At 34.8% G+C, this 27,372-nt stretch overlaps 1 protein-coding gene across 2 annotated transcripts in view; it reads left to right on the forward strand.

Moving 5' to 3' along the window:
- The first annotated feature begins 8,077 nt into the window (after positions 1-8,077).
- The window catches only part of LOC129747504 (uncharacterized), a 96,667-nt gene continuing 77,372 nt past the window's right edge, over positions 8,078-27,372 (forward strand). Inside the window, exons 1-2 of one of the 2 annotated variants that reach the window (XM_055741757.1) lie at positions 8,078-8,310; positions 23,210-23,359. In XM_055741757.1, coding sequence (XP_055597732.1) covers positions 23,317-23,359 — 43 coding nt within the window. In that variant the 5' untranslated portion in view covers positions 8,078-8,310; positions 23,210-23,316. The remainder of the gene's footprint in view (positions 8,311-23,209; positions 23,360-27,372) is intronic. The other variant, XM_055741755.1, reaches the window with a different exon arrangement.

Genomic DNA, 27,372 nt, shown 5'->3' on the forward strand with positions numbered 1-27,372 from the left:
AAAATAACTAATCGAACCTCGTTTACATTAGCGGGTCGTAAGAAGATTGTATTTTCTACCTGTGCGATATGAGACAAATGATCATTTTCAGTGTCTATTGGAATCTCTTTAGCCAGGTTCTTTCCAATTGTGGAAAAATGTTTGTTAAATTTCTCACAAATCTGTGTACTATTGGTTATAACACCTCTTTCATCTGAAAGGTTGATTGAGGAAGTCGTTTTAGATTTACCTAAGAGCGTATTTATGTTTTTCCAGAGCTTAGAATGCGGAGAATTATTTAATAAGCGCTCGTAATAGAGCCTTTTACATTCTTGTTTTTTTGCACTCACTTTTTTATTTAAATGAATTAACATCTCTTTCAAATTGTTATCATAAGGATGCTTTTTTGATCGTTTTAAATAATTATCTTTTATTTTGATGAGTGTCCACAGGTCAAATGTCATCCACAGACAGCAATTACCTTTAAGTTTTACCCTTTTATTAAGTGTACGAGTAGAAACTTTCACAAAGCGATTGTAAGTTGATGTGATTTCTTGTAGGCCTTCATCAACACTTTCTGGTAGTTGAATACTGTTTAAATAATTCACAAATAAGCTGTTTAGTTTAGCGTAGTCAACTATCTCTTTTCTTAGAATTGTTACATTTTTATCACCTAATAAATTGAAGGACGTGAGTATTTGTAGATGGTCACTAACATCAGAAAAGATTGTATCATTTTTCAATCGATCTAAGTCAATTTGCTTCGATATTACGTGATCTAGAATATTCCGAGTTGTTGGCCTAGTAGGAAATGTGTTTGTACAAGCGTATCCAAAAGATTCTAAGATAGATCTATATTTTGCTACGGTATTCAAATTAACCAGATTCACAGGAACGTTTAAATCACCTACAATAAAGCAGGAGTGATTATCAGCAACAGACGTTAGAAGAGATTCAATTTGATCACAAAACTTGTTAAACGAAAATGCAGGGGGTCTATATACGCCATGAACACAAATTACTTGACCACTTGTACAGATTTCGACACTTATTCGGTGAAAGCCATCAAAAGTTATATTTTCAGTAGTTTTAAAATTCAAATTTGTTTTTATATACATAGCTAGGCCTCCATATGGTTGATCACGGCAAGAGAAAATAGATGTATATCCCGGAATGTTGTAAATACAACAGTTATCTTTACCAAGCCAAGTTTCACAAATAACAATAACATCGATACAAACATTAAAATGATCAATAGTTTGTAATATGCAATCAAATTTATCTAAATTATTCATACTACGTACATTCCATTGCAAAATTCTAAAGGATCTTGAATCATTATTAAAACTACTTAAATTAAAATCTTCTACATTTAAATCGGTTCAGTAGTTTTTGAGTCTATAAGAAACAGACAGACAGACAGAAATTCATTTTTATATACATAGATACAAAAAGTAACACATTTGTAATTATTTTTCCATCTTAATTATACTTAGCTTTCATTTATCCTTATCATATAGATTGTGTAGAGACACTCTTTATAATGTACTCAAAACTTTAGCAATCTTTTATTCAACACCACCACATTCGTTCGCTATCGGTCGTGAAACTGACAGTTACAATTCTTTTTCCCTCGATTCTAATTGTCATCTCGCTCTTTCAAAGTTTTTCAAACAGGGCGTCAATTTTTGTATTGACATAAGCTATATCTTTCCATTGCTTTGATTCAATAAACTTTATGTTTATATTTCATTAGGACTCATCCTCGAAAAAAAAAACGATTTTGTTTCAATTTAAAAAAACGAAGTAGCTTCTCAAATGAATAAAATATCAAAGCAATTATAGGCGATGGAAGCACAAAATCTGACAGCGATCTTGGGTGAAGTAAAACATAAACAAAATTGTTGAAAAAACTGAAATTTTTAAAAACTTTGCGAACAATATATAGTGTGTTCAGGATAAAACGATGAGTGCATTAAAGTTTTTTTAAATGTTCTGAAATTAATTTTTACGGCCTTATCGGTGAAAGTTATGTTCTCATAGTGAGACCATTTCAAGAATTGAAAATTATAGATGGATAGAAGAAGATTAGAAGAAAATTATAGGTGTTGAAATGAGCGGGTAGAATTTTTTCGTTGGTTCGTTGGTTCGTTGGTTGGTTCGTTCGCACTGCAAGTTTCGCGGTGCGAACCACGCAAGATCAACTATTGTGTTGTGTTAGACTCAACCCTGTCCGATTCTAACATTTCAAAATTGTTGATCCGTGATTGAACAAAAGTTAAGTATGTGGTGAAAATGCTTCTTAAAAAAAATTCTACCCGCTCATTTCAACACCTATAATTTTCTTCTAATCTTCTTCTATCCATCTATAACTTTCAATTCTTGAAATGTTCTCACTATGAGAACATAACTTTCACCGATAAGGCCGTAAAAATTAATTTCAGAACATAAATCACGGTGATTAATCTTAATTAATGTTTTTTAAAATGTGTTATCTTATATCTCTTATTTTCCTTCACAGTTATCGTGTTGTCAAGCAATAATCGCTTATTTCAGATTGTAATACATATTTTTGTGCTGTTTAAAATTATAATTTTAAAATAGTGATATTTCATATGATACCAAAGACTTTGGAAAACATTCACTGCCAAAAGATGTGCAAAGATCGGTTTTATTCATCACTAGCTGACCCGGTGTGCTTTGCTACACCTTTCAAAATCAAATCATATTTTCAAAAATTAATCACATTTTTTTTGTTTTACGGGCATAACTTTAAATCAAATTATAACATAATTCATAAGCAACCGCAATTTTAATCTGTCTGGAGGGTCTCAAATTATTCGTACGCAAACAATCTAACTTATAAAATATGGTTGTTTTTGCTTGATATCCTCTGGATTTATGCAAAACTGATAAAAGAGCCCCCTGTCTTTTCCTTCACCCCCTGCTGAATGGAGGTGGTGGTCTTTAATAATCATACCCATTTTTTTCGTTCCCAAAAATCCTCTTATATCAGATATAGTTCCATTGGTTAATAAGTTTTTAATCTTTACAACAAAATTTATATGGAGCGCCCTCCTTTCTTCACTGTAAAGCGTAAGGGTCTATAACAATCGTAGAAACATATCTCGTAACCAACTACCTTTCCATGTCATATTTGTTTCCATTTGTTGGCTTCGTTAGCATAAATTGAGAACTTATGCTAACAAAATTGTATTGAGCTCACCTCCCTTCTCCCATGTACCTACACACTGAAAGGAAAATGGTGTGTCAGATAATCATAGAATCATATCAAAATGATTTTCCATGTTTTGTTATGTCCATTTCTCGGATATTGAAAAAAAAAAAAAATTAAATGTAAGCCTCCTTTTCTCTTCCTATACATCCAATTCTATCATCCTTCTCCAAGAAAGGAATTGTTTCACATAGAAAAAGTATTTTTCGTACTTAAATACTTTTTGATGCAAAATTTGATTTCATCGCTCGATTAATTCTCGAGTTCTGCTAAAAAATTCTATAGAAGCCCCCCTTTCCCCCTTTATTATATCTTTCCGCTGAAAGAAAGAGCTTCAATTTATAATAGAAACATTTCTCGTATCCAAATACCCGCACATGCCAAATATGGTTCAATTTTCTCGATCAACGTTCCAGTTATACTGAAAATTGTAAAGAAGACCTCTCCTCCCCCTTTTCATCCACCTCTTTGAAGGAGTGAGGGATGCCAAATATTCATAGAAGCATTTCTCATACCCAAATATCGTTCCATGCCAAATTTGGTTCCATTTGCTGTTATAGTTCTTGAGTTATGCAGTAAAAATTGTATGAAATTCCCCTCCCTCTATCCTTTCTCCCCGCTGGAAGAAGGAAGGGTTCTGAAACAATCATTAGAACATGTCACGTTCCCAAATACCCGCCCATGCCAAATTTGGTTCAATTTACTTAATTAGTTTTTAAGTTATGTAAAAAATTATAAAAGAAGCTCCCCCCCTTTATATCTCCCTACTGGAAAGAGGGAGGGGTCACAAATAATCATAGAAATATTTTTTTGTATCCAAATACCCTCCCATGCCAAATTTGGTTCCATTTGCTTTATTAGTTTTTGAGTTAAGTAAAAAAATATGAAAGAGGCCCCCTCCCTCTTTCTACAGGAAAGAGGGAGGGGTCTCAAATAATCATTGAAATATTTTTCGTATCCAAAAGGCTTCCCGTGCCAATTTTGGTTCCAATATCTTGATTAGTTTTCGAGTTATTTGAAAAATTGTAAGGTAGCCCCCCTTCCTCCTTCGTATCACCCCACTGAGAGGAGGGAGGGGTACCCAATATTCATAAAAATATTCCTCGTTCCCAAATACCACCTCATGCCAAATTTGATACTATTTACATGATGAGTTTTCGAGTTATGCATAAAATTGTCTTTTGTTTGGGAGGCCCCTCCCCCCCTTCATGAGAGAGGGAGGGGTCTCAAACCATAATAGGAACCTTCCCCGGCCTCCAATACTCCCACCTACCAAATTTCACGCAAATCGGTTCAGTAGTTTCCGAGTCTATAGGGAACAGACAGACAGACAGACAGACAGACAGACAGACAGACAGACAGAAATTCATTTTTATATATATAGATTAACTTATATCAAAAAATAATTTATTCACTATTGCTTTGAACAAAAATCCTTCCTACGTTTTGTTGTTTCAGAAGCAAGCCGCCGACCGTGGCCTAGAGGATAGCGTTCAAGTCTTTTAAGCCAGAGGTCATGAGATCAAGTCTTGGTCACGGCAAACATAGTACTCTTTCTGTGGGTTGGTGGTGTTAGCATTAGTAAAATGCTAGCCATTATATCCTTGAAAGATGTACGATTAGTCTTAAGTAATCGAAAAAAAGTATCGAAAAATGTAGTGCCTTCTCTATTGGGTACTACTTCTTCAATACAGTTAATTGGTGTGGGACAAAGAATTTAGTATGTGGTCAAGCTTCTATTTCAAATGCTCTTCGCTCTTTTCACCACCTTAGAATTTTCTTCTGATCTTCTATCCGTCTTTCATTTCAACTCTTTAACCCTCACCGATAAAGCCGCAAATTCATTTCATAAAACAAATTCACGGTGATTTCTCCTCTTAAAATAGTAAAATTTAGTTCTCTTCAAAGAAACATGAAGTTTCACTGAGATCCTATATGTGTGTGTTCGTTTTTTAAAAAAAAGAAAAAAAAGCTAAATAAATCGAAACGATAGCATTGGACTTCTCCTTCGTTCTGGCTTTCTCTGAAGAAGGTGGAATGATGGTCGCAGAGTGAAAATCTTAAAGCGGATCGTTCCGGAGCACCAAATTCCATTTGTCAGGAATCCGGATAATCTCGGTGTTTGAAAAAAAAACTTTCCAATCAAGAAAAAAATCCATTATCTGATTTGAATAAATAATCCAAAAAATTCCTTGACCTATTTTTTTAAATTTATTTTTTATTCAATTTCATTTGATGATTGATGAAGTTTCTTGGATTTGCATTGTATTATGTGTATTTTTGTATTATTTGTATTATGTGTATTCAATGTGTTACATTGAATCTTCTGTGCCAATCTGAGCTTTCGATCTTGTTGGCAAGCTTTTTTGTGTATTGAGTTCCGGAGAGCAGATTTTCTGTTTATCATAATACTGACCCCCGTTAAAAAAATAATATTATAATCAATTCATACACAACAAATCATAACAAAATATTAAAGTGTTGTTTGGAATTGAATATCGTTTTCATTATTTTTAACTGCTTTATGCTGAAATGTTCTCCACAAAATCTTGAAAGTTGCTAACCTGAATCATTTATGAAGCTACAATAAAAACAACTTAACTTTGTAAACTCCATGTTTCTATAACGGTGAAGTCTGCCTAATTCTAATGCAACCAGAAAATGAACCGAACTCACCCTAGGAAGATGTAGGTGTTCGAAAACAGTTATTTTTCTTATTTTTTTCCAATCTAACTTGTTTCAGTGTGAATATTTTTATAAAGTGTGTTCCACAAAATTGTTCGATTCTGAGTGACTCGAAACTCTTTCAAACATATTTTGCTTTAATAAGCTCGGCTTGAAAAGATATCGTTGAAAACTGAAAATTATGAATTAAAAATAGTTTTTTTTAAATTTAGAACCCTTCTAACTCTTTTGAGTTAGCTTCTACGATGTTGACGTCTTGAACAAAATTGTAATATTTATTACAATCTAAAACCTTGCCAAAGACGTAATTACTCTTAAATGAATATTACTAAACTAATATTTCTATCTCACTGCTAGGTGATTGATACATTTTTATCAAAAACTCATTTTAAGGTGCTTCAAATGTAGTTTGGAAGACACAATGGGTCTAAAACGCTCCGTTTTGGCGTTAACAATTCCGATCACCTTTTTACATAGTTTTCCCTTGTGTGTTTCGGTACACAATGCCATCTTCATATACTAGGCGTACGTCCACTCTTTTCCTATAATTTTTTTTTAATTTTCCAATTGGAAGCCTGGTTGTAATTTACTTGAATCTTAATTTCCTATCATCACCATATCTCTAACCATGATACCGGATTTTATTTTTTGCATGACGGTTGACGTTGTTTATCGGCATACATTTTTCCTTTCAATTTTTGGATCGATTCGTTGTCCTGCTTCATAACGGCTAGAATATGTCTCGGTTCTTAATGAGGGCAGAAGGTCCTTTGCGGGCCTACCCCTTTAAAGCTTAGTTCTTTTAGAAATGGAACACTTTCTTTTGCTGATAACTCATTTACTATTAATCGGAAATTCCAAATTTTGACAGCATTTTGCTGCCTGTGAAAAGTACTATCCGACCTATTTTTTTCCTAAATTTGAAATTTACGCGTTTTTAAGATATTTACGATGCACGAACAAAAGGAAAAAAAAATTTGGACAGTTTCCTTCAAAATCCATCATAATCAAATTGATAACAGGCATAACCGTTGACTATTTAAAGAATTACTGTGTGTGAATAGTGGAAAAGTATGCAATCACTGTAACAAATGTCCACAAAGTTCAAAACAAACATTGGAGTGAAAAGCACATGATCGGCAACTTCGGTTAAGGGTAATCAGGGAAGTCAAGTCTCATGCCAGAATTTTTAATTTTTAATTATCAAAAATTTAAAAAAAAAATTCAAATGAAAACTCGGGTACCTAAACCTTATTTAAAAATTCTGCAACATTTCTTTCGATTTCTGTCGACTATTTAGATAAGGAAGGTGCCCGGAAGGTGTGCAGTAACTAAGACCTCATTTAATAAGCTTTAATTTTTCTGTTGAGTATAAAACAAAACAAACATGTATTCTACTTGTCGCCCAGCAGTTTGCGAATTTCTTTTCCATGACGTGGGTTGAATCATTATCCTTGAATTAAAAATTAATGCTTAGAAATCATCATCGAAAGCATTAATATTTGATACAGAATTCCCGTACAATTTAAGTGTTGCCCATTATCAACAGTCCAGAAACTTCCAGTCGTTTCCATCGCAAAGGACTGTGGCATTGAACTTAAACAATTTACTACTCGCCAAAGTAATGCTCACCCTCAACAATGCTGAACAATGTTCCAATAGCGTCTGAACGTACCCCTATTTAGTTCCCGAACCGACCACCAGTCCAGTCCGTCGGCAAACTTTCTCCCATCCGATCGCATGCGCATGCTCACTGACCACCACACAGCGTTCAACTCTTCATTCAGGGATTTGCTTTGCTTTCACAGGAAAATATGCTGCAGTATTATGCTTTTTCAAAACAACAAAATCCTTTCTCGTTCGGTTCGGTCTCGCGATTCGGTTCTCTCTGGCGATCCCACCGGGTGGTGGACGACGAAAAGGAGAGGAAAATCCCACGCTTTTCTCAGCGAAACGATCGCGTTCGCTCTCCTCTGGAGAGCGCGTGTTGAGGGCGAAAAAAGATTTCCATCGGTTTTGTTTTTTTTTTCGTGGAAGCTCGCTCACACTCCGGCCTAAACGAGCGAATGTGTGTGGGAGCAAGCAGCATACGGTCTCTGCTGGCTGGGCGATCCTTCGCCTTTTTTATGCTCATGACCCGACTCCCCAAAAACGCATTCGACAGTCCATTATCAACGCTGAGCGTAGATGAATGTGTGAAGAAGCGGGAAAAAGGTCGTTGCGGTCGGTTGCATTCAGCACAATTGCGTTTTTTTCTTCCTTCGCTCATATGCTGCGTTTTGCGGCTGTCGCTCGAGTTTCGAGTTCGATTAACGCACAATATCTTCTGCAGTGAATACATTTTCGATTCGCGCGTTTGAACGATTCGATTTCGCGGCCGGTGGCGATCCCAGTAGGCGCCTTTGTGGTTGGTACAAGTTCCCTAATCGATGTTTCCGATTCCCGTCCGAGTGCAAGTAGGCCATAAAGCGTGCCAATTACGGAAAAGGAATCGAATGCTAATTTGCGCTCAATTAGATCCAATTTGTGATTAGTGTGTGCTACTGCCTTGCGGATCTCCATCAATCCTTTATTGGATTCCTTCCCCCTCCCCCACTTCTCTAATGAATGTGTTGAAGGTGGCCAGCCTGCTTTGATTGTGGCTAAACTGGGTGCAAATTTGTGCGTTGGGACGGAAAAACCAGCAGTGCTATCGGGTCTCGTCATCATCATCGTCGTCATGTGTTCAAGCCCCAGGGGAATCCTTTTACGATCGGGGCATAGCCAAAGCAAGTGAATGTCTCTCCCATCTCGGAAGTGTGGATTTATGACGCTCATTTTCATCGCAAACAGACCCCAATCGTATCCCCGTGCCTCCCGTATTAAACCCGGAGCCGTTTTCGGCGTTGAAAACCTGCCCCCACCGAAGTTTATCCGGTTATGATGTGTTATGTTGTTGCTGTTGCTGTTGTGTTTTTCTGTTTTGTTTTTCCACCCATCGGCCGTTAGCTTAAGTATTGGGGCGAATAATTTATCGCACGGTTACGATTTGTTTTGTTGCTTCCATTTGGAAGTCATTAATCACGGCAAGGAAGTGTCCCGGGTTGACCTGGACCTACGTATGAGGGCGGCCTTCTGGACCGGGGAAGGCGAGACTTCTTTATGTGTCGAACCTGTGATCCGGACATCTGTGTGGAAAGGTGGTCAAATACCTACCTTGACCGAAAGGGTTTTACCGGAGAACGGTTTCTTTTATCATATTTCATCATTATTGCGAACACTTTCAACACGGTAGGAAAATCAATATTTTTACCCTCTCATAAATTGCATAAATGAAGTTTATAGATTCTTCACAGTGATGAAGAAAAACTGTCGAATTAAAGACAGAGAATTTGTCCAAAAAACAGATCCATTTAAAAGCTGAAACACATGGGAAAACGTAGTTTGAATATTCAAATAAAGAAGGTTTGAAGGTTTAAGTTAGCAATTTCATAATCAATGATATTTTTAAATTATTGCCTTTTTTGTTGTTTTCGAACATTTTGAACATTATTGCTATTTAAAAAAACACGCTTCGCAAAATGTTGCGTGAGAAACATGGAACAGATAAGTCATTTTACTATTTTTATTTTCAATGGATTACAATACAGAACGTAGCTAAGTTTACTACACTCGCACTGATTAAATTTGTTTTTCTGTGCAAGATTGAAGGTTAATTTCACACGTGTGTCATTAGCTGAGATGATAAGCTCTTCATCAGGTCAATTGATGTCGTTGACTATCAAAATTTATTCTTCGGAGAACATCAGGCACTACTGGTTTCAATGATTCATTTCGCTAGCTCATGAATTATATGATCAGTGTATGATCAGTTTGATTTTGCACTTTTAAGGCAGTGAACGGGTGTCCAGATCTTTAAAGGATTTATTACAAGGGTCAAAATGTTGATTAAAAAGTTTTTAGTTTAAGTTTATTAACTCCTTACGGATCGCGAAAAAATCATAGCCGAGAAACACCGAAATTCGGCCCTATATCTCAGAAATCATTCAACCAAATTCCACAAATTAAGCTGCTTTGAGTTACTGCAAGTGTTGTGTTCAATTTTGTCGAAGAATGTTTAATGATAAATTAACAAACATTCGAGTTATTCTTTTTAGTGTATTTGGTCCACAATGCGTTAATATTTTAAAATCTAACATTTTTCACAAAAAATGTATTTTTTTTGTTCAATTCGCTCTCTCAAATACATCAGATTCTATATTTATCTAGTCAACTAAATAAATATTCAGCGGCAATGACGCACCTACAAAATAGAACTTAAGTCTGAGCCATTTTAAATACGTCTTCTGTGTAAGAACTTCATGAAAACATTAAGTTTATCATGATCCGTTTTCTTAAGTACATTGTTGTTAAGAAAAAATCTATGTTTTCAATAACAATTTGAGATCTCAGGATCTAAAAATACTTGTATAAGTGATGTTGAAGACAGTCTCTAGATTTGCCAAGTTATTATTTTTTAACAAGGTATTTAGTAGTGAAGAAAAGACTAAAACTCGTCGGGCGTTGATGAGCATATAGATGAAACTTTCTTGGGTTTTTCAATCGATAAGCTGAGTAGAATGGTTTCCCCAGTCATTGGGTATTTGAATTGAAAATGTGCTTTTTTGGGTGCAACTTTAGCTTTCCAGATTTTTTTCTGTACGAATCTTGGGCGATTCTGTACGAATACGGGCATTTTTACCCAAAAACCTGGCCAAATCCGGACGTTATGTTTCTTAATTTAAAATGAAAAAAAAAACGGACAATGTCCGAGGAAAATCCGGCCAAATACAAGGTATTCTTCATAAAAAAAATCAAGAGAAAAGGTGATCAGACACATGAAACTGATTTTTAACTAAGGCACACCAGTAACGTTGAAATGTTATCTTAAAATTCCTCAAATGCAAAATTATTTCGCCAAAAATAAGTTTAAACATTTTAATTTTTATTTTTACGTAGGATTATTCACCGTAATTTATATTTGTAGATTTAATCTATCGGCCTAGCGGTGAAAAGTGATGTCCTTTTTAGTAGGGACATCTAAAGGTTATGAAGTTTTTTTTTTTCTTTTTTTTTAATATAGGTGGATAGAAGGTTAGATGAAATGAAAGATGGTGAAAATGAGCGGGTAGAATTTATTTAGAAGCATTATCATCACATATCAATTTTTTGTTCCTCACGGGCCTACTACTATGAGGCGGTAGATACAGATAGAGTTGCATCTACCACCACACATTAGTAGGCCAAGCGTGGTCCGCCCACAAGGGAAAACTTGCAGTGCGGACGAACATTTTTATTTTATTTTATGCAAACACGTGAATTTCATGAACCAAATTTGATTTGAAGGTTTGGATTGCTAAAAAAGTCAAAATCCGTGTTTTTTTCTTCGATATCCTGGCAACCGGGCCGGACGACCCATTCCTTTATTTTTTATTTGAAAATCCCGGTAATCTGGGAAGCTTTGTGTAACTGTGTGTAACTTAGTGTAACTTTCTATCATCTATAAAGATTCATAATTTTAAGATATTCTTACTAAAAAAGACATCACTTTTCACTCATAAGAACGAAAATTGAAATAACAAACTGAAACTACGGTGATTAATCTCTTCCTTAAATTAAAAAAAATTACAAACTACGAAAATATTGAATTTAATCAAACGTTTCTCAAAGCAACGTTTGGAATCATTAGGGGAGAGTGGAGATACTTGATCCCCTTTTCTTATTTACACCATATCTTTTTGGAAAAACAAATGTTAACTTAGATACATCTTTTTGGCAACATTTTTGAATATTTAACTTTCAACAAGAGTTTGTTAAGAACTGATTTAGTTATGCAATAAACGAAAATTGATTTGTTGTAAAAAAAAATATCATAGTTTTTTAGAGTTCAACTATGGTAAAATCCGTTTGCACTTGCTCCGGTGTATCTGAATTGAAATTGAAATTTGAACTGAAGATTGAAATTAAAAAAATAGAAGCAAAAGAAACTTTGATAACTGTTACACTTCTGGGCGCAAAAATAATCATTTTAAGATTTTTGATATATTTACATGCAAATTTTTAGAAAATATTCATACCACCGTCGGAGCATGAATAATTTGGTTTTTATCCATTCAATTTTTGAAAATGTATATTTCAATCGATTTTTAATGAACAGATAAGGTCAGTAAGCTGAAATCTTGAAAAATCTTAAAAGGACCCTCAGCACAAAAAAAAATTCTGTGATTCAGCCTTAAAGACCATTCTATTCCATGATTCATTGAGTTACAGTTTATCCGTATGAATTTAATTTGCATTTTTAGCTAAAACAGATAATTATTTAATAATTTAGAGTATAAAAAGTCGCCAGATTTCATACCATTACAAGTATTGTTTGGCATCACTTCGAGTTGTAATGTGTCATGTCTTCAAGTTTAGAACATGGCGAAAAATTTATTATCAACATGATTTTAACAGGGGAAGGTATTTGGGTACGAGATATGTTTCTATTGACAAAACTTTCTACATTGTAGTGTGAAGAAGGGAGCGACAAAAGAATTTCCATATAAATCGCGTTGGATAGCTTGAAAACTTTTTAACTAACTTCCATACAAGTTTGTTGGCATAAATCAAGAACTTAATAAGTAAAAGAAAGCAAAGTTATTTTGATACGAAGAATTTGATACCCTTTCTTATTTCTGGGTGAAGTCGAAAAATAGGAGACAAGTCTTTATTCATATAATATTTGGCAAAATTCGAAAACTTATCAGTCAGCACTTCTTGCATTGCAAGAGGGAAAGGACTGGAAGTCCTTATCATTAAAATAAAAAATTGAATTAATTAGAAACTCTATGAAGCTTAAAAAAAAAATGTTTTAGATCTTAAAAAAATAAGAGATCAATTCAAGAAAATACTATTAAAACATATTTGTACTGAAGTAAGAAACTTCAGTTGCTTCTAAGTTATGTTGACATTTGGTTTGAAACGCTGTCTAGGAAATAAAACTGAATTTCAAATATTTTAACACATTTAATTAAATTTTGCATGGTGTAGCAAAGCTCACCGAGTCTGCTAGTTTTTCTATAAATTTGTAATTTTCAGTTGAATTATGTCATCTTGTTGATTTTATCTTGATTATGACACTCTTTACGAGCCGATGGGAGCTAAGTTGGCCTTGCACGAGAACGGTCGTTTGTTTTTCCGCGACCGCGTTTTTCTTCTGTGGTCTTTAAATTAAATTTTTGTTTTCCATTATTAAGATTTTTTTCGAAGTTAGTCATTGTAGTGATTAATTTACTTTAACATAACGAAAGTTCTTGATGTTGGTGTAAATAGATTTTCGGGAAAACCGGTAATAGAATTCGAGTTCAATCCGTGCATTTTTGTCGATTTGTGGAGTGAAGAAGATGTCTATTTAGATCCGGAAGGATTTTTTTATCGATTTGAATTTAAAATTCAAAGAAAGTTATTTTGAATCAGTGATGAAGGTGGAGAAACTTTAGTGATTTTTTTAAAGTTTATTATCTTTCTGACAAAGGAGATTATTTCCGGGTACAGTAGTAAAATAAGAGTGCCAGCGTCGAAGCTTTTTCCTGTAGATTGCTTGACTTTCTTCAAGGCGAAAGGAATCAACAAAGGAATACAATCAGCTAATTACCACTTGAATATTGATCGTTTTAAATTTCATTATATTAAATAATAAAATAGCTTAACTCTATTATTGGGGACTAATGGGGGGTTGAACAGGGCATCAAACGAGCGGAAAACTGATATACAATGGATTGTGGGTTCAAGCCAGCCGGAGTATCTCGGCAAATTTGGAATCTGGAATAGGTTTCTTAGGGACCTTTCCAGGTATCTTTATTTGTTTCGAACAGTTTGAAGTGAGTAAGATGAGTCAAACCTGTCCCAAGCCAGTTGTAACGGACCCCTTGGTTGCGCTGCAATTATTGTTTGTGAGTTAAGCATGAACCATATTTGAATGTGTGATCGAGACTTCCCGTACCGCCTCGGGTCGAAAGACCTATCAGCCACTGCACTGGTGGGTTCAACTACATACATACATTAGACCGCTGCAAGCTTTGTATGGAAACTTGAAATTCTTAAATTTTTACACCTCCCATAACTTTTTTTGATTGTTTTTGCTGCCAGAAATAGCAATATTTTTTCTTTAAGCGATCCATCCAGTCCTGAATTAGCGCAACGAGTTTTAATTTTGTATGGAAATTTGTATGGGAAAACAAAATTCTTCATTCAAAAATCGCCAGAGATTTTCTGAAAGTTCCAAAAAATATAACTTTGGATGAAAAATGTTCCTTAATTCTTGCATTAAATTTCTTGCGAACAAAGCACAAACCTAAATTGTACCCCAGAAAAGATATTCAATGTTATATAAAATTTTTGATTTCAAAATTCATTATTTTAATTATATCGTTTTTGACTGCTTGTTTGAAAGCTGTGTAACAGTAGGATGGAAATAAAAAATCTCAAAAAACTGCTTTGCATTGCCAGAGAATTTATTGATTAATATAACCTTTGCCATAACATTTCATGAAATTATTAACAGCTATAGCAAACAAAGTCTGCCATTTTTGAATACTTTTCAATTGATTTAGATTTTTTATTTTGAAATGGTTATAACTTTTTCCATGAAATTCTTAGCTGCTTGTCATGTTAGCAAAAAATGAAGCTTCAGAATAGTCAAAACTAAAAGTTAAAGACCGACTTCATTTTAAGCTTATTTGAATTTTCTGGATGATTTAATGTGCAAAAATTTCTTCTTCCATACAAATTTCCATACAAAATTGAAACGCGTTGCGCTAACTCAGGAATCAACCAAATCATCTCAAATTTTACACTGATGCTTCGAGACCCAAAAGGCATCGAAAAAACATATGGGAGCAAAAAGTCATCTTTTGCAGCGGTCTAACATACATACATACATTTTTATAAAAAATAATCATGAAACGTTAATTGGAAGCCTTTAAATACGATTTTAAATTTGTCAATGAGTTTTGAGGATTGGTTGAATAATTTATTTTTGTTAATTTCAGGGCTTTGATAAAATTTGAATGCCCGGATTTTACCAGGTTTTTATACAAAGTTTACCGGATTTGTTCGACACGGACACGGAAAAAATTCAGGTAACCTTAACTTAAACATGTAATGCATTCAGGGTGGCCAATATTTTTTCTTCAAAATTCAGGGACATGAGAAATAAAAATCATGATATATCGTTCAACGGAAATTTCGGTTGAAGTGACGATCTTTTTTTTTGGTTATCGATTCACATTTTGACCTTCACTTATGTCTTAAATTCATGGAAAATCAAGCTTATTCTTAAAACGGTTATCAGGTTATCAGATTGGGCCTCAAAACATCATTCAAATTCTGAAAAACTAGGCACATTGGTAGCCCTGATTGCAAAGATAACTACGGCCAGGCCAATCATGTGGTAAATACCACAAAAGATGCTGGAACGAGGGAGGAATAAAGCGTGGAGCTCCCTGCCAAACGATTCAAACAGGCAAAACAATGCACAGTGGGGATTTTTGATGGAAAAAGGGTACCTATTTCATTTATAACCGCCCAGCACATGGAAAATTCTTGTGAAAAATCATTCTTAATGTAAAAAAATGCGAGGAATCGAATGAACCACACCTTTTCCCAAAAAAAAATGGGAAATTGAGCAAAATGAGCCTTTTGGGTCAATATATGATAACTTGATTGACACCAATCGATTCAAAAAACATTTTCACATAAATTGGCATATTTGGTTTGATTGTTCTTTAGCGATGTGGATTGCTACAACGGGAATTGTACCGGTACGCTTGAAAAACGTAGGGGAAATCGGGCAAAATGAGGCTTTTAAAGTGATTTAATCGAAAAGCGGTGTGGTTTATTCGATTCCTCGCATTTTTTTACACAAGAAACGATGATTTTTTCGAGCAAGAACGAACGGGCTGAATTGGGTACCTTTTTTGGCACGAAAATCCCCACTGTGCAATGCAATGTAAAGTCATTGTTGTCATTGAGGGGAACAATTTTCACTTAATCGGATCCATGCGTCTTTAGATGGCAGGAGTAGGGCTGGAACTGTTTTGAATCTGGGCCCAAATGCAACTAAAATATCTGAGGCCGATTTGGCTCTGCTCACTTTTTCCGGTGTAAAAAATATCTACACGAAATTTTCCCATTCGATACAGTGCACTTCACAATTCACAATTATTCTTTTTTTAAAAATATTTTCTTACTTTTGGAAAAACTCTTTTCATGGAGCGAAAATGTGAACTCTCATGTGGTTTTTAAACATTTTTTCAGTGAAAAACAGAATAGTTTTGAAATTTTTCACAATACTGTTAACTGTGTCGGTTTCAACAACGACGACAAATTTAGTGATCCTTTTGAATTTCCAGTCCACGTTTGTCGCTCAAATCCGTACGAAATCCGTAATCATTAAACTTCATATACCTATTATTATTTTTTTGTTTTGTTTCGATTATAGTCGTTTTACCATCTTTATGGCATTCGCGACTTTATCAACGGTGCAGTTGGCGGATCGTTATTGAAAAACTTATCCGGTACAACTGTGTTCGATGTTTGCTCTTGGGCTCGAACTCGCGGACATCGGCTCAGGAGACAACAGACTTGCCAACTGAGCTATATCACAAGCCCACCCTATTATTATGAAAATCGATCTATATTCATGAAAAATTATTCTCCAAAACCTAAAGAAAAATACGTGGTTTTGTCTACATCTCATCGAACACCACCTTTGTCCAAAATTTGATGAAGGCATTTTGATCGGATATATAAATTTTACTAAATTTTCAGTTTAACATAAAACAACAATGTACTGCAGTTTTATATTCTTTCTTTCAAATTATAAGATATTAATTACAAAAATACGTTTGAGTTAGAAAAATTTACAAAATCCTAAAAATTTAACTGAAAATATAACAAAATATATGCGTTAGCGTTTTACCACGCAAGGGCATTTTTAACAGAGATATCCTAATGCTGCAATTTGCACGTAAAATTTCCAATTGCTAGTAAATATGAATGTATATAAAATTTTTTTAACAAAACGTTCATTGAATTAGCTCTAGCTAAAGAGTTTGAGTATGATTTTGATGTGGAAGTTGAACGATGACTTAACGTCATTTAATTTAACATGTTTGACATTGGCGCATAAATTTGTATTGCAAGGGGGAATGAAATTGTAGGTCCTTTGAAGGGTGAACTGCCGCTCAACACATTGCGATCCAAATACGAGATATCACTTTTGTCGCTTGCCGAGAGTGTGATACACCTTTGAGCTTAACTCAAAAGCTATACCTTTATGAAAATATTTATTTTACAAAATACAAACTAAACATTCGGTAGCTCAAAAGTACAAAATTCGTAAAATTTGGTTCAGTAATTTATGAGTTAAAGAATGTCGAATTTTGGTGTTTTTCAGCTATGACTTCTTAGCGTTCCTTAATGTGTTAAGAAGCAGCTCAAGAAATAAAATGCAACAAGTGTAAACTACTTTTCGTAATTTGGAATCAATCAAAGTTGAGCTGTTATAACTAAATTTCGAAATGATTTTTTGAGTAATGATTTTAACAATTTATAAAACTCTTTCGTTCGTAGCGCCTTTCAGTTGTTAAATTGCATACAACAATTTAAGTTCATACAAATTGTTTTATGTAAGAAACATTTCCAATCTTATTTTAACCTGAGGAAGATAGCTACTGATCTCGTTTTTCTATCTGTGATGGAAAACAAGCTTCCCAGATTTTTTGTTTTCGAAGTGCATCAGCTGAGTTCAAATCTTATTAAACATTTTATTATGTTGTTACGCTGATACATTATAATATGGTGGATAAGTTCGAGCAGGCTTTTTTTTCGATGAACTGGCAACCGGGCTTTCCTCATTTTTTCTGTGAAAAAAAACATGACTAACCTGTAAAAACCGAACAATCTCGTATGCTTATAATAACAGATTATTGCTTTGACGAATTTCATTCGATTTAATTTTTTTGGTAAAATGATTTGATATTTCTCAAGTGGTAAAGTACAAGTTTAAATCCTGAATTAGTATATGATGAACCTTTGATTTTCGATTGTAATTGTTTATAATTGCTGAAATAGTTCATCAAACTCTTAAATAAATTTATGACGCCATTTTTCGATAAGCTTGTGATTTTTTCTGACTAGATATAAATTACGACATCATTTTAAATTAAGCGTGATCATGTTTCATAGAAGTTATAATAACTTAAATTTTTGACTGATTTGAAAACCTTATCGTTTGCTAGAGAAAAAAACCCGATTTAATACACTTAACAGTGGATTGGAGCCTTTCTAACAGAGTTTAAATTATATTTGGAAATATATAAAATAATATAGAATATACATGATAGATTCCTTCCCTCTGAATCATATAAGAATGATTTCAGATATTCAAACACGAAAAATTCCAATCTCAATATAAAAAAATGATGCCTGGTACGTTTTTTTGGGGAAAAGCGAACTGGTATGTAAGGAGCTCATTTTATGTATGGAAAGAATGGTATTTAAACAGTAGAATTTCCAAGATTTATAACACGCTGAAATGGTGCCGTGGTAGCAACCAGAACTTTCACGTTGCTGGTCACGGTTCGAATCTTACTGTTTTTTTATGCTTTTTTTTACTGAATAAGTAAAACCAACTACAATATTGATGGATAGCCGTGACGCGTGCCCTAGCATGATACCTTTTTTAGAGCTCAACCATGCATAGAGGAAAAATTCCCACAAAAGGAGGGGAAAGTAATATGACTATTAAATGATTAATCTCATTCTGGAAACTAAATCTGAAATCTTATTCTGATTCTAAAGTTTGAATTTTGAGTTACAACACTTAGTCTAATATTTGAATATATTCAAATTCCAGGTTGATCTTTAATCCGAATTCTTAATCAGAATTCTAAATCTGAATTCTCAATCTGAATTCTGAATTTGAACTCTGAATTTGAATTCTAAATCTGTATTCTGAATCTGAATTCTGAATCTGAATTCTGAATCTGAATTCTGAATCTGAATTCTGAATCTGAATTCTGAATCTGAATTCTGAATCTGAATTCTGAATCTGAATTCTGAATCTGAATTCTGAATCTGAATTCTGAATTTGAATTCTGAATCTGAATTCTGAATCTGAATTCTGAATCTGAATTCTGAATCTGAATTCTGAATCTGAATTCTGAATCTGAATTCTGAATCTGAATTCTGAATCTGAATTCTGAATCTGAATTCTGAATCTGAATTCTGAATCTGAATTCTGAATCTGAATACTGATACGCCAGGTTGGTCTCCTGTAGTAGAATGTTAATACATGGGCCCCGGAGAGGCGCAAGATGTGGGTTCAAGTCTCACCGGGAGACAAGGCGAATTTTTTTTTTTTTCGCATGTTTTTCAACATCAAATTTCCCTTATCTAGTCCCTGAAATTTCATCTAAGTTGGATTCATTTCTCTACAAAAAAAAAAAAAAATGAATCTGAATTCTGAATCTGAATTCTGAATCTGAATTCTGAATCTGAATTCTGAATCTGAATTCTGAATCTGAATTCTGAATCTAAATTCTGAATCTGAATTCTGAATCTGAATTCTGAATCTGAATTCTGAATCTAAATTCTGAATCTGAATTCTGAATCTGAATTCTGAATCTGAATTCTGAATCTGAATTCTGAATCTGAATTCTGAATTTGAATTCTGAATCTGAATTCTGAATCTGAATTCTGAATCTGAATTCTGAATTCTGAATCTGAATTCTGAATCTGAATTCTGAATCTGAATTCTGAATCTGAATTCTGAATCTGAATTCTGAATCTGAATTCTGAATCTGAATTCTGTATCTGAATTCTGAATCTGAATTCTGAACCTGAATTCTGAATCTGAATTCTGAATCTGAATTCTGAATCTGAATTCTGAATCTGAATTCTGAATCTGAATTCTGAATCTGAATTCTGAATCTGAATTCTGAATCTGAATTCTGAATCTGAATTCTGAATCTGAATCTCATTTTGATTGTTTTGCATCACGCGGTTTTCAACATTGAAATTTCTTTCATCCAAAATTTTTTTTATGATTTCGGATTTTACAACTTTTAGTAGTATGGTTTTACCCCTAAAAGTATGCAGCAAACTTAATTTCAGAAAAAATGTGAAAAAAGGTTTTCACAAAACAAAATCGTGTTTTCATGCGTAATGATCTTTAAGTCATCGCAAATTTATCAAAAACTGTGAAAATTGGTATTCTTGGAGAAACAATTCCAGAATTGAAAATTGATAAAGTGAGGAGAAATTTTACGGATGATGAAAAGAGCGAAAGAACATTTTTGCAAGGAAAATTTATTAACGTACACCATACTTTACCTCGCAACAACCAGCTTCATCAATTTTTAATTCTGATATTCTTTCTCCATGAATCTAAATTTTTCACCGATATGCCGAAAATAAATTTACATAAATTCTGAATCTGAATTCTGAATCTGAATTCTGAATCTGAATTCTGAATCTGAATTCTGAATCTGAATTCTGAATTCTGAATCTGAATTCTGAATCTGAATTCTGAATCTGAATTCTGAATCTGAATTCTGAATCTGAATTCTGAATCTGAATTCTGAATCTGAATTCTGAATCTGAATTCTGAATCTGAATTCTGAATCTGAATTCTGAATCTGAATTCTGAATCTGAATTCTGAATCTGAATTCTGAATCTGAATTCTGAATCTGAATTCTGAATCTGAATTCTGAATCTGAATTCTGAATCTGAATTCTGAATCTGAATTCTGAATCTGAATTCTGAATCTGAATTCTGAATCTGAATTCTTAATCGGAATTCTGAATATGAATTCTGAATCTAAATTCTGAATCTGAATATGAGTTCTGAATCTGAATTTTGAATTCTGAATCCTGAATTCTGATTCCTAAACCTGTATCCTGAATTTGAAAACTGAATCTGAATTCTGCATCTGAAATTGAATCTAAATTATGTATGAGTATGTAGAAATGAAAAAAAAAACATAAATTCATTCTTCAACGCGGGTAAAAAAAACGAGGGTCATAAGATCTTCATATAAATTCCCCCCCAACGCAGTTTTCTGTACGGCTCTGCATTTTGTTGACACCCGGCATGGCTATAGACACTATAATTTCATATATGAAATTATAGTGTCTAATAGGCATGGCGGACTCTGAAGGAAACGCCGATCCGCCATTTGCTGCATTGAAAAGCAAGAAGTGTAAGATATAAACACTGTTGCCGTATTTGCCCCAGCAGACTGAGAAACTGCCCAGACCACGGTACGTCTTAGTAATGCCTTTTACCTATTTGAGTTTGAGCCGCTCTTTATCAAGCGTGCCGATGGTTTATTGGATAGCGCTTGCAACTTTGGATCTGAAGGGTTTCGGTTCAATTCTCGAGTCAGTAAATTTTAATTTTTTATTTTGATTATCTCTAATTTATAAATGATTGCTGGTGCTGCTGCTTCGAGGCGCCACTAGCAACTTTTTTTTATGCCATAATAAGTATGATATGTATTTCGTAAAGAAAACGGTTTCAACTATTTTGTTTTTTTCCCGTTTTTGAAAGGGTTGTGTAGGAAAAAAAATGCATTCTTTTGAGACTAAAATCATTTTAATTGCGCAGCCCAGTTTCGCAAAAACGTTCTTGACATTTTTAAAATGGCACATACAAATCCACGGACATCAACAGAACTCGTCGAGCTGAGTCGATAGGTACCTATAAAGGTATGCCTAAGACCCATAATTAATGATCTCCCCAATCGACCGATAACCAAACCTTTCTGTTAGAAAGGCAAAAACACTAATCAAATAAATAAACAAAAAAAATGCTTACTCATGAAGTTTACCAATCTGGTTCACCCAAGCTCACACGATTCAGCGGGCGCACACATAAACGGGATTGTGATTTACGAAGAGGATGTTTTGTTATTCCTCTGTTCAAATAGCCGTGGAAAATCATACCAGCACCAGCAGTTTTCCACCACCGACAACTGGGTTGGTTTTTCCCTGCTCTTCCACCGGCGAAACCGATTTTCAAACAGGAAGTTAAACGCGTCGTTCGCGGAAGATTCAAATCCACACTATCCACACTGGTGTTCTGGATGATGGTGGTCGGGTTTTTTTTGTCTCGACTACTTTAAATTTCATCCCCGGGGCTTCCCGTAGACAGCAGGGTGTTAAAACATGTACAAACTACATAGAAAGCAAGATAGACATGGGCAAGAGCAGCATCATCGTCGGTGGCGCTGCAATCGCACAATATTTTCACTTAACAGCCAAATGCTACAGCACGGCGGCCAAGATAAAGAAAAATAAAAAAAATTCGCGCGCAATAGTGGAGTGGAAATTTATGTCAGTGTTACCTTTGCTGACAACGGATTCTATTTAGCCGCGTGCATTTTGCACCGATCTTAGTAGACTTGGCAGACCCAACGCTCCGTTTTGCCCTATCTTCTAAAAAAAAACAAGCCGGTAGAGCAAATTCGAAGACAGTTGGCCTTGCTTTCCTGCTACTGCTGCGACAAAAGTGCAATCTGCCATCTCATCCGAGTAGGCGAGAGCAATAATACCAAGTGCATATGACGTAAAAGCGAGAAAATCTCAACGCCAGCTGCCATCTCGGATGCTGTGAGGGAGTGAGGAAAGAATGAGATAAATCCCTTCGCCCTCCCATTTTTCCCCCAAACGAATCCACGTACTGTAACAGACTATCCACTAAACGTAATAGCACCAAGCGAAGAGAAAAAGTTACCCAGGAGAAGAACCCAGAGGAAAGGTGGCTCATTTCCCTCAAATTCTCATTTTCCAAATCACCATCCAAAGTGCAAGTGTGTGTTTGATTTTTATTACCCTTGAATGTTGAAATATGGGGAAAACGAGAGAAAAAAGTAATGATGGAGCAATTCCCCTCAACCAAACTCCTTCAGCAAAACCGAACCGAACCTGCCTCATTTGGAACCTGGCCCCGGTGCCAGCGAGCGATGAAAGATGAACGTCGTTAAAATCAGTGTAAAAACAAATAATCACGGGAAGCCACATTTCCTTTCCACCCACTTGTTTGAATATGATTGAGCGCGGTTTACGATCGGGATTGTTTATGATTAACTACTGACTGAATGACTGGTGTTTGAGTAATTCCACATCGGATGGGAGGGCTCAGTGCATTGCATATCATCATTGTTGTAATCGACAAGAGGGAGGAATGTGCAATAAATTTGATAAACTGATTATTAAAAATGCTTGAATCCATATCATATCTAGGTCGTGCGTGGTGTGAATATTAAAACAAAACAAAAGTGTGCTTAAGAGATTACCCCCCAGAGGTGGTTGGAGTCAGTGGAAAGCTACGTGCTTAAACGGAATATGAGATGTGGTGTTTGCTAGTGCTGCTGCAGATTCTCCTGGTAAAGGGTGAGTACTTTTTTAAAAATATTCTTATTCAGAAACTAAATGATTGTTCTTAAAGGATTTGTTTATATAAAACATCTTGTATCCTTCGAAATTTCTTTTGATTAGATTGTAATACTTGGAATACAATTTTAATGTTTATCGAATGTCAATTCGTACGATATTTTTTCCTACCTATTTTAAAATTTTAAAGACAATTCTTAAACCGCTGTTTATTTTTAAAACTTGAGCCAACATTTTTAGAAATTTTCGAAGAATTATAAGAACAACTCTTTTTAAAATTTTCCACGCTTGATATTTACTGAATTTGACGGTGTATAGGACGCCAAGTTTTGCCAAAAATTTGAAGGCAAAAGTTAGAGTTCGTCCTTTTTAACGCACATTTTACACCTTTTTCACCGATAAATACGATACATACATAAATATGAAAAAATAAATTTCTCGTATAAGAAAGAAATAACAAACGGATAAAGGAATCATTAAAAAAAAATCCGTGCAAAAGAACTCCATGAAACTAAGTTTGCCAGGTTTTATGTCGTGTAATTTATTACCTTTATTTTAAATAGAGTGTTTAACCTCGGGATTTCCCGACCAGGAATTCTTGGGAATAAAAAGAATTCGGGAATTCCCGAAACCCGGGAAGCGTTAGAAAATCCTGAGAATTCTCAAAGCCAATAAAAAAATGCAAAATTTGAAAAATGAATTAGATTGAGCAAGGAAAATTTTAGTTCTACCTTGATATACGGTTATACTTTAAAATTTTTGCTCATAACTGGTTTATACATCGAATTAGATGAAAACATTTTTTTCGTTCGAAACTTTAATGAAAAGTAACAATCAACAAAGAATCTAAAACTACAAACATTTCCAAAAAAGATTATATGGCCAAAATTTTCACCAAAATTGCCTTATTTCAAAGCTAGCGGACAGCAGAAAAAGAATTCTTTTATTAAAATTTAATATCATGGATGTGGGCTCCTAATGAACATCGAAATAAAAAAAAAAGTTGGAGAGGCTGTATATTAGACACAACCACAAGATTTACGTAGAATTACGACATCTTTATTTCTATCGATTTTACGAAAATTTGATGAATGTTATATTTCAAATTTGTCATTATTGAATTATATTGCCTGTCATATACAATTTTCGAAAGTTTGTATCAATGAGAACTCAAAGGTTATGTTGTTTAACATACTAAAATAAAGGTATAGCGCAAAGCAGAATACCGAAAAAAGGAACACACGTGATGCAGAGTATCGACAAACAAAAGCTTGCTTTGATCCGTTGGTTTTCCTCCCGCCCGGCTCAATCAAAAGTACACTGCCGGCCAAAAGTTGGGGATCTCCCCTTAAATACATGGAAACACACTTATTAAAACACATTTGTTAAACGTTGTGCAAATAAAGTGCCTTGTACTTGAAATTGTCAAAATAACTACTTAAGTTATCGACCAAAAATTTGGGATCACCCCGCAGAATGATGATGTATTGGCCAAAAGTTTGGGATTGGTCTTCAAAAATATTCAATTTTATTACTTCTGTATCTCTGTTATCAAACAATTTATCGCTGATCTAATAAGCTTATTTGAAAGTTCATGAGTTGTACTTGATCTTAGTCATACTTCATGAAAACTTCAACTAAAGGTTGACTATTTTCCAATATTTTTTTACAAAAAATGTGACTGTGAAATCCCTTGAAATATGTTTAGAACAAAACTTACGAGGTGCTGAGGATCTGTTTGCCTTAACATATACCACTTTTCGCTCGTGATCTTTTGAATGTCAATTGGTTGATATATTACTGAACAAAATTTTTATGTTTTAGAAGGGAGATCCCAAACTTTTGGCCGGCAGAGCACGAATGTATATCGGATATAATGAACCAAAGTTGTCATGAAAATATTTGGAAAAATATTCACTCATTGCTTAAACTCTCAATTTGTAGTCCTGAGAAGGACTATTTTTGGTTGTTGTTGGGCGGACGAACTGGCTTAGGAGTAGCAGCAGCAGCAGCTTTCGTAGCCGCTTTGGCTGCTTGCCCTCAGACAGTTAGACAGCGAGTCTCATGCGGAAATCAACTGAATGATGCTTCTTCCAGCTTTCAATTTCACCTTTTTTTCTGCTGACTTAGCTGGGGCCTCGGAGGGAGCTCTCGGTGGCTTGGCGTTCGTTGAGTGAGCGGCAGCTATACAGCTTTGTGTGACTTTAGACACGAACGGCAGCATCACAAATTGTTTTATACGAATGAAGCTTGGCAGTTAAATTTATAACTTTCGATGCTCATATTCGTATATGCACTTCATTGATATTGGTGTACCAAGAGGCAGCCGAAACAAAACATTGTTCGGAAAAGATGTCCGTTAAAGAAGCGTGTTTCGTGATGCGAGAACCGTTTGCGAATTTAATTTGCACCCCTATAGTGTTGCCGTGAGACGTAGTTCTACGCCAAAAAATCGTTTGCACAAATTCGCGAGTCTTTGATAGTCAAAACGATTGTATCCCATTTACCCGAAAACCATTGCCCAGAATGAATTTTTCCCAGAATGACAAATACCCGAAATCAAACCACAAAATGAACCATTTCCCAGAAAAAAATTCCCCAGAATGCCCCATTTACCAGACAATTTTTTCCCAGAATCGACATTTCCCAGATTTTTTTTTCCCCAGAATGGAATATTTCCCAGAATGGCACAAATCCCAGATTTTTTTCTCTAGTACTTTTGTTTTTTTTTTCTAATGAATTTTTGTAAATTTCATATGATTGGAAATTTATATTTTCAAAATGATTTTTTAAATGAAACTACAACTTTGAAATTTTCCAACTAAATTTTTTTCAGAACCAATATTGTGCTTTGTTTATTGTTCGGGTACTTTAATTGATTCAATGCTTACCATGGTCCTTAAAAAACCCGTTTTGGTATCCGACTCCTCACGCTGCGCGTTCAAACTTGAAAGACGTTTTGTCCTTCACGCTGTCGCGTGGCGGACGGGGCTAAGGGATCACTCCTAGCTTTCACGCAGACCTAGGAAGCCCCGGCAGACCTAGACCAATGTATTAGGGCCGCCGCTTCCGACGGCGGGTCGGCGGCCACCTCGGATTTGGGAGCTTCTGCGGCTTTGTGCCGCCTCGGCCCCTTCATCCTCGTTGGTTGCGGCTTTGCCGCAAAAGAATAAAGTTATGAAAACCGATTTTTTTGCAACAATTCCTTCTTTTTTTTTATTTTTAATTTTTTTATTTCTTTTTTTTCATTTTTCTGGGAAATGGTTCTTCTGGCGAAAATTTTCTGGTAAATGGTTCATTCTGGCGAAAAATTTTCTGGGGAATGGTTCGTCTGGGGAAAAAAATCTGGGGAATGGTTCTTTCTGGCGATTGAAACTCTGGGGATTTTTCATTCTGGGCAAAGGTTTTCGGGTAAATGGAGTACAACCGTCAAAACTACTTAGGCCGCAGGCCATATGGTTTATAAAACTGGAGACCCCTGAACATATGCGATTATTTATTCTTCAAAGTACATAAAGAACATCACTGGAAACGTTTTAGCTGATAATCTAGCCGCTCTGGGAAGAAGTTGTGAACACATAATTTGCGAAGTTCCGGCTCAGGATATAAGGAGAATGATCTCAAGGGAGATACGTAAAACTTGGGAACAAACGTGGTTTAATAGCAGACAACTTTTTCTTCGAGAAATCAAAAACACCACCATTCCTTGGTGTGATAGAACAGATCCTTTGGAACGGCGATCACTCACTCGTCTTCGGATTGGTCATACAACTCTAACTCATTCAAGCTTTTGGACAACTGGAACATCTATATGCAACACCTGTAACGAACCTTTAACTGTTAAGCATTTGATTGCAGAATGTCGAATGTATGACCAGGAAAGAAAAACTAACGGCATCAGTCACGACGTTTCCTCTGCTTTGAATCCAAACAACGAAAAAAAGTTAATAGATTTTTTAAAAAGTGCTAATTTGTTAGGAAAACTATAATGTAGTGTATTTGTGTATGTATAT

The sequence above is a fragment of the Uranotaenia lowii genome, chromosome 2, assembly GCF_029784155.1.
Source record: "Uranotaenia lowii strain MFRU-FL chromosome 2, ASM2978415v1, whole genome shotgun sequence".
Taxonomy (NCBI): Eukaryota; Metazoa; Arthropoda; class Insecta; order Diptera; family Culicidae; genus Uranotaenia; species Uranotaenia lowii.